Genomic DNA, 7,500 nt, shown 5'->3' with positions numbered 1-7,500 from the left:
CTATCTATTAACATGATCTCTCCGCTACATTTGCCATACTCTTCCGTCCCGGAAATGTTTATTGGCGAGAAGCAGCCGTGTTAGCACTTCACTTAGCTGCCATGTTCTGTTGTTTGCTTTGTTCAGTGCCTCTCAGCGTCGTTGGTTGATATGAGAGATCTGTTGATATAGCGTACAATTATCGGTAATTGTTGTGGTATTGTTATTTCTGCACGAAGAGTATTGCGATATTGCAGGGACATCTTGCAAATCAGGGCGACGTCGCCGAGGGAGATGCTCCTAGAGCTGTCCTAGAGCGATCTAGAATTTGATAATATTTCATGGAGCTTCTTAGAGCTTGGAACACCGTCCTTCACGTACTGGGTGTTTTCCCTCAGCACACGAGAGTTTAATGCCGGTTCATATGGAAGGAGTGTAAGTGTTTTTATTTGATGTCGATAGTTTCCGGATTTTCGAGAATTCTTGATGTAAATATATCTGAGAATTCATAATTCATAACCTCACTGTATAATTCTAGGCTTGAACGAGCAGGATAACCGACTACAGGATTTTGTAACAAACCTACACGTACCGGTTGAGCCACAAGGGAACCAGTCACCGCAGGATTTCCATAAAGGAAATACACAGTGTTGGTGTCGAAATCCAGGAGGCAGATCCTCAAGGGCACATATCTTACGGTTAAGGGCGAGGTATCCTTGCCATGTAGCACAGCCAATAGATGGCGGGTCTTTACGAGATGGACTTCATCTAATACCAAGTTTGTAACGAGTCATAACCAGGATGAAAAAAAGAAAAATAATATTACTGGATAAAATATTGCTTTCCACCTAACATGAAGTCCCCATCAATTATCGCACGAACACAATGCCAAGGATTGATGAGTCAGGCTTTATTTGCATTTATTTGAGATTCATGATCAGCGCAAACGCCATGGCCACCTCCAGCGACAAGAGGCTTTTTGACTCCAAAGAGGTTTCGACTCGGAGATGGTCACCTTCTTGTACATAAAACTACAGAATGATTGGCTTTTTGAGGTTGGAAAAAGCTGTCCCTCTCTTGTCCTTATTTTAATACCCTCTTCGTCTGTCTATGGATTAGTCTGTTCCTGTTTTTTTAAGTTATTTTTCTTTTGAACACCTCCGTCACGCCTGAACGAGAGACTTCAGTATTATATTAACTTCCTAAAATATATTGAAGACAAAGTATCCTAAATGCAATTACTTTCAAATGTTTTTCTTTAATAGCATATAATAGACATAACATAGGTTAACTATTTTGTATGAACTTATAGTTCCACTGACAATTTTTAACTACAAGACTAAGCAGAAAGCCATGTAGGTTACACATTGCTTGCATCTGGCGTTCATAGACTTGCAAGTCATGCTTACTTGCGGGTCTGCCCCGTGCCCACGACTTTGCGTACTGCGTCAGTCCTTCTCTTTTCTCCTGTTTAAAGCGGATCTGAAACTCTTTGATGCGATTGTATCCACCGTCAAACGTCTCAGGAACAAAAAGTTCGTTCATTCGAAAAAATTTTTTTACTCCTTACCGACGCATCACATCACGTAATAAATGACGTCGCCTTAAAAATTACTGTAACATTGCCAATTGTTGTTGTATTAATCCAAGTATTTTCATGTATTAATTGTATGAATTGTATTGTATTTATCCAAGTTCGTCGTCAGTTTAAAATAATCGCAGCAACACTTTCAGTATATATCAACAACAGGAAGTAAAAACGGAGATGAGCATTAAAAAATGGTGGAGGAAGCCTAATGATCAGTCAAGCAATGGTAAAAGAACGGAAATTCGACAAGAAAGGCCCACTCTCCCACTTATCTCACCGCAGACATTACTCAAGATTACAAAAGCATGAACCCCAGGCTGAAGACTGGTAAAAGTGAAGAGTTGAAGGTATTTGTAGCGATATGAACGTATTGACATTAAATCTTTGTGTTCCGCGTTTCTCTAAGAGGTTTTCCTTATGCCAGTAAATATTTTCTAGAGTTTGTATCAACGCAACTTAAATCATCGTCCGAATAACTTGATGAAACCGACGAGTCTACACTCAACTCAACCAAGACGACCTCAAATTTCATTGTATTTCATGTGTTTTAAGATGCGGTACCAGATCAGCTGCTCTCGCGAACCTCGTAATCCGTATAATTCCTCAACCTCGCGTGTTAGAACAGCTGTTATCTATTCGCATGTGAACACGGCCCTTGTGTCCTTGCTCTACAGGACGTGCCATGCAACAGCTACGTCGCCACTAAAAACAGCCAGCCACAGCAAGACAAAAACTCGAACACTTCATTCGGAAAATCTAGAAGAACCGGATAAAGATATTCAAAAAGAAAACTGGAAGTCGACCTAAAGAACTTGCAGTACATCTATGATATAAAAAAAGGGTAAAAGGTTGAAACCTGGACATCCAGACATCCCTGGCGGTGGAGTCTGGTCGCGTGCAATTGCATGTCGGAATGAGGAGGGAGAACCAGGTGTTGCTCTCAACCCTATTGGGTGACCTTGGTGACTCTCGGTTCCATCGAATGTGCCTCGTCTAATGTCCCACTTAAGCGTGTTTTATTCAATAAAATGGCTTCTGATCATAGTTCCCGGTTCTCCTTCCCATAGATAAGTATCTGTGAGTGACTGGGAACTCGGTGGTGAGAGAACAGGCGGAATCCTTCCAGAAGGAGCTTGAGGGGACCGGCGAGGTAGGGAGCTCGCTCTCTCTCTCTCTCTCTCTCTCTCTCTCTCTCTCTCTCTCTCTCTCTCTCTCTCTCTCTCTCTCTCTCTCTCTCTCTCTCTCTCTCTCTCTCTCTCTCTCTCTCTCCTGAGTTTATATTTATCATACTTGTCTGTTTGCATGCCAAACATATGTTTATGTTTATGATATGAATATGAATCATGTGTGTATATATATATATATATATATATATATATATATATATATATATATATATATATATATACATATATATATACATATATATATATATATATATATTTATATATATTTATGTATATATGTATATATATGTATGTATATAATATATATATATATATATATATATATATATATATATATATATGTGTGTGTGTGTGTGTGTGTGTGTGTGTGTGTGTGTGTGTGTGTGTGTGTGTGTGTGTTTGTGTGTTTGTGTGCATATACGAATATATCCATACACATAGCATACGTGCATCTTCATCATGGCTAATCATGCTACAATTACTGTTGCTCATTAAACATAAAAGATCTAAGTAAAATTCATCCTTATCATGAAATATCCGTCAATAACAATGCCCCCGCGATGGCCAGAGACATCGGCAGAAATACAAGCAAGAGCGAGTCGGTCTTTTATATGCAGGTGACAGAGGCTATAGATGTCGAAAGATTTCTTGACGTCATGCCTGTTATTTGCCCAAGCAGCATTCAAACAGGAATTGCTCGGCTTGGAACGGGATGGGAGGCTAAGCTAATGCGATTGAATCCTCCATCAAGCGACTCGGAAACAAACTACGTGCCTTCGTTCATAAATATATATTTATTTTCCTCTCCAACGAAGCATTGCGGTATATGGGACATTATATGATAAAAGTGGCGTAATAATGTACAGTAATAAGCGATGTCTGATGTACGAAGTAAATGATAAATGACGGTAGATGGTAGATGACGCACAAAGACGTAACAGCCAACAATCAACGTATTAAAGACAAATGACGGTGTAAATAGCGTCATAAAATCACTTTCTTGACGTCTGTTGCCAGGGAGAGCGAGAGAGCGTCTTTTCAGCTGGCGGAGAGGACGCCATGATAATCATTGCCATTTTGCGCGCGCTGTTATTCTCCTTAATCAACTGTGGTTATTTTCTTTTATTCTTACTATTCATCATCATTATCATTATTATTGTTTTTGTTTTGATACTATTGCTATCGTTATTATTATCATTATTGTCATTATTACTATCTTTGTTGTTATTATTATCATCATCATTAATATTATCGTTATCATCACAGTTCATCGTATTATCATTATTGTCCTGATGAATGCCATCATCAAAATAATTATTGTTATTACTATCATTATTATCACTTATCATTATTATTATCCGTATCTTTATTATTGTTATCTAATCATTATCATTATTATTATCATTATCATTATCATTATTATTATCATCATTATCCTTATCGTTATCCTTGTTATTACTATTATCATCATTACTATTACCATCATTATTATCATTATTATTATTGATTTTATTTTGATCATTATTATTATTGTTATTATTATCATTATCATCATCATCATAGTATTGGTAGGAACTTGGACATCTGTTTTCTTCTAGATATTCTACTTGGGTGTTATTTTCGTCGTGTACTTTACATAAGAATTTTGGAATTACGTTGTTTGAAGTATCGATTCAATATACTGCCACGAATTATATCTTTCGTCAGATGATTTTGTTCATGTTTTTATTATTCATTTTTCAAAATTATTTATTTATCCGTTCTTTTTATCTACACTAATCTATTGTTTAATTACTCACACTGGAAGAGGAGTAACTGTATGTTGTGTTGAGTAAACAGCTGGACGCTGATTGTAGTTCGAGTTTGTTAACTCAAACTGCTTGTAAATTATAATCAATTTTGTTATCTTTCTATACTGGATATATATTCACACAACTTTTTAATGAATGTTGATTTGTATATGATTTTGGATATTTTCTGTAAGCTGGAAATCAGTTGGTTAAGATTAAACCCAACGAAATACAGGATGAAGGTTTAGATATGATGCTAGGATTAACAGAGGATTTTTTTTATAAGGATTAATCAAACAAATATATCAAGGTGGAGTTACGGTAATGCACGTGTGAGGGAACTAAACGACATGGTGGCGATCACTCCTTATTTTGCTTAATAAACCGACAGATTCCTGTGGTTCTTGTAGAGAACAAATTTCGGCTACTCTTTAATTTTTACTTCTGTTTCATTTGTAGTGCATAGCTACCAGGTCTACATTTCCTTCTGAAATACGAGCAGTACTCTCCATTCTAGAAGTTCTAGTATCTCTCTCACTCTGGATTAAATCGGAAATCCAACGCAACATTCCAGCTGATTCAAGATTTTATGTCCGACGGAGCTGCTTCGGGCACGTCTCTTAAATGCCCAGCTTCGCCTTGGCAATCTTGGCGACCTCGTTGACGCCGGGGGTGTTCGCTTCAGCATAGCCTCGCAGGCCGCCCTTGCAGCGCGCCAGCCACGCCGACACGTTCCTGTGCTCGCTCAGGTCAATGCCGCAGGCCTCGAAGGTGGACACGGAGGCGACCAGCACGAAGTCGGCGACGGTGATGTTGTTGCCGACGGCCCAGTCGTGGCCGGCCAGGAACCCGTCGAGCCAGCCCAGGGCTTCGTGCAGCTTCTGCAGCTTCTCCGGCTGGAGGTTTTCCTGCCCGTAGAACATTACGGGATACTGGCGGGGGTTGCGGGAGGAAAAAGGGGTTGTCAGGTACTTCGTTATCATCAAGCTTTTGTTTTCGATTGTTTTCTTTCAGTTTAAGTGTTTGGTGCTTGAGTGAATGTCACTTATTCTTTAATTACAAAATGATAAGATATGAGTTATTTTTACATTCTTAGTCTCACAGTAGCAATTTTTTCACTAATAAACACTAGAAAGTGATTGTCAATATTCATCTGGGTTTATTATGAAGTCAGATGATACGTAAGCAAAAGGAGACGACAGAATAAACAAAGAAAAGGAAGAAACATGATAATGACAACGATGAGAATAATGAGGAGGAAGACAATTATAATGATAGCTATAATTGTAGCGGTATGGTTAGCCGCGAGTTCCCCCGATGGAGTTTTTTTTTAGTATGATAGATCAAGTGTCTTTTGCTTGTTTGCTGAGCGGGTCAGCTATCAAACACCGGGGGTCCTATAGAGCACGATTTCTTGGGCGAGGAAAGTCGGGATTACACGAGTACAAATAATGCAACTTGCCTTCGACATAAACGTAATTATTTGTTATTAATGAATGTTGTTATTAATTATTTCGTCTAGTTTATTGTCAGTATTATATTTATCATCGTCATCACCGTCATGGTCATTATCATTATTGTTACTGTTATTGTTATCGTTGTTATTATTATTATTATTATTATTATTATTATCATTATCATTATATTATATTATTTGTTATTCATGTGCAACGGCGTAAGTTACTTTCGACATAGACACAGTACAGAACAACAAACAAATACAGGTTTCTCACGGGAGTCCATTCCCCTTTCGCCAGACCCAAACGGCCACCGAGGGGATACAGCCTTGGTGGCAACTCCCCCCCCTCCCTCGCACGTTTCCCCTCGTTGATGCCTTCCTAGTGGGTATTGGCTAGGTATGCGACTGGGCATTGATTGGTCATGGTGGGAGCTGGCGGGTTTTCAGACAAGGCGGCTTTGATATCTAATATGCATAATGATCTTTATCTAGTAACTCTATCTAGTAACGGTCTTTCTCTATCTAGTAATCAATCAGTGATGTAACCCAATGACAACGATAACAATAAAATAACACTAGCAACAGCAATGATAATTAGAAGAAGAACGACGAAGAAGGATGAAAGAATAAACGAATAATGGTAATACTGATAATAGCAATAATAATCAAGATAATTATTATAACAACGATAATATTGATGTGAATGATGATGATGATGATACTAATGATATTAATAATAATAATGATAATAATGATGATAATAATGATAATAATAATAATAATAATAATAATGATGATAACAATAACAGTAATAATAATGATAATGATCATGACGGTGATGACGATGATAAATATAATATTGACAACAAAGTAGACGAAGAAAGACCTACCACACACTCTCCGTATCTGCGGTAGAGGGAGCCGATGTCGAAGTACAGGAGGCGGTCAACGAGAGCTCGAGTCTCCGGGTCGGCTGGGTAGAGGGACTCGTCTTTTCCGTACTTGGCTGCCAGGTACGTGCAGATGGCGCGGCTGGAGAGGGGCTTTTGGTTATGTTGGTGTTGCGGGAAGTTATGTTGGTGTGGGAAGTGTATTAGTGTAATGTTATCTTAGGGTATGTCGTACGGGATAATGCTAAGATTGTTAGAGATACTGTGGGTTAAGTTTTCGTTTGGATGGTAAGGAAGGGAGGGTTATGTCAACATCTGGAACAGCTGTTTCCTCGGATGGTCATTGTTTTTGTAAAGGGGAGGGTCACTCGATCGTTTTCGCCTAAACTGATTCACAGCAGTATCGATATCCTAAAGATTTATACATGAAAGACTGCGGTGTGGAAACAACCATGAATTCAATGTTTGTTGTTGTTCTTCTAGTAGGAATCATCGGATCAAATACACAGAAATCAGACGCAGCGATCAGACACAGAAATCAGACCCAGGAACCAGACCCACGACCCAGACACCATCTCACATACGCACCTTTCCCACAGCTTCAAGT

General features: G+C 38.7%; 1 protein-coding gene across 1 annotated transcript in view; it reads right to left on the bottom strand.

Moving 5' to 3' along the window:
• Positions 1-4,853: 4,853 nt before the first annotated feature.
• LOC122242324 (glutathione S-transferase 1) overlaps positions 4,854-7,500 on the bottom strand; it is a 3,260-nt gene continuing 613 nt past the window's right edge. Inside the window, exons 2-4 of the mRNA XM_042999607.2 lie at positions 7,482-7,500; positions 6,894-7,035; positions 4,854-5,476 (exon numbers count right to left, since the gene is read on the bottom strand). The exon at positions 7,482-7,500 is cut by the window's right edge and continues 188 nt beyond it. Coding sequence (XP_042855541.2) covers positions 5,165-5,476; positions 6,894-7,035; positions 7,482-7,500 — 473 coding nt within the window. The 3' untranslated portion in view covers positions 4,854-5,164. The remainder of the gene's footprint in view (positions 5,477-6,893; positions 7,036-7,481) is intronic.

Source organism: Penaeus japonicus, unplaced genomic scaffold, assembly GCF_977035675.1.
Source record: "Penaeus japonicus unplaced genomic scaffold, GWHDUDI00000001_assembly GWHDUDI00000010, whole genome shotgun sequence".
NCBI classification, from domain to species: domain Eukaryota; kingdom Metazoa; phylum Arthropoda; class Malacostraca; order Decapoda; family Penaeidae; genus Penaeus; species Penaeus japonicus.
The sequence above is the reverse complement of the archived record's forward strand: the minus strand, read 5'-3'. Positions and strand labels throughout refer to the sequence as shown.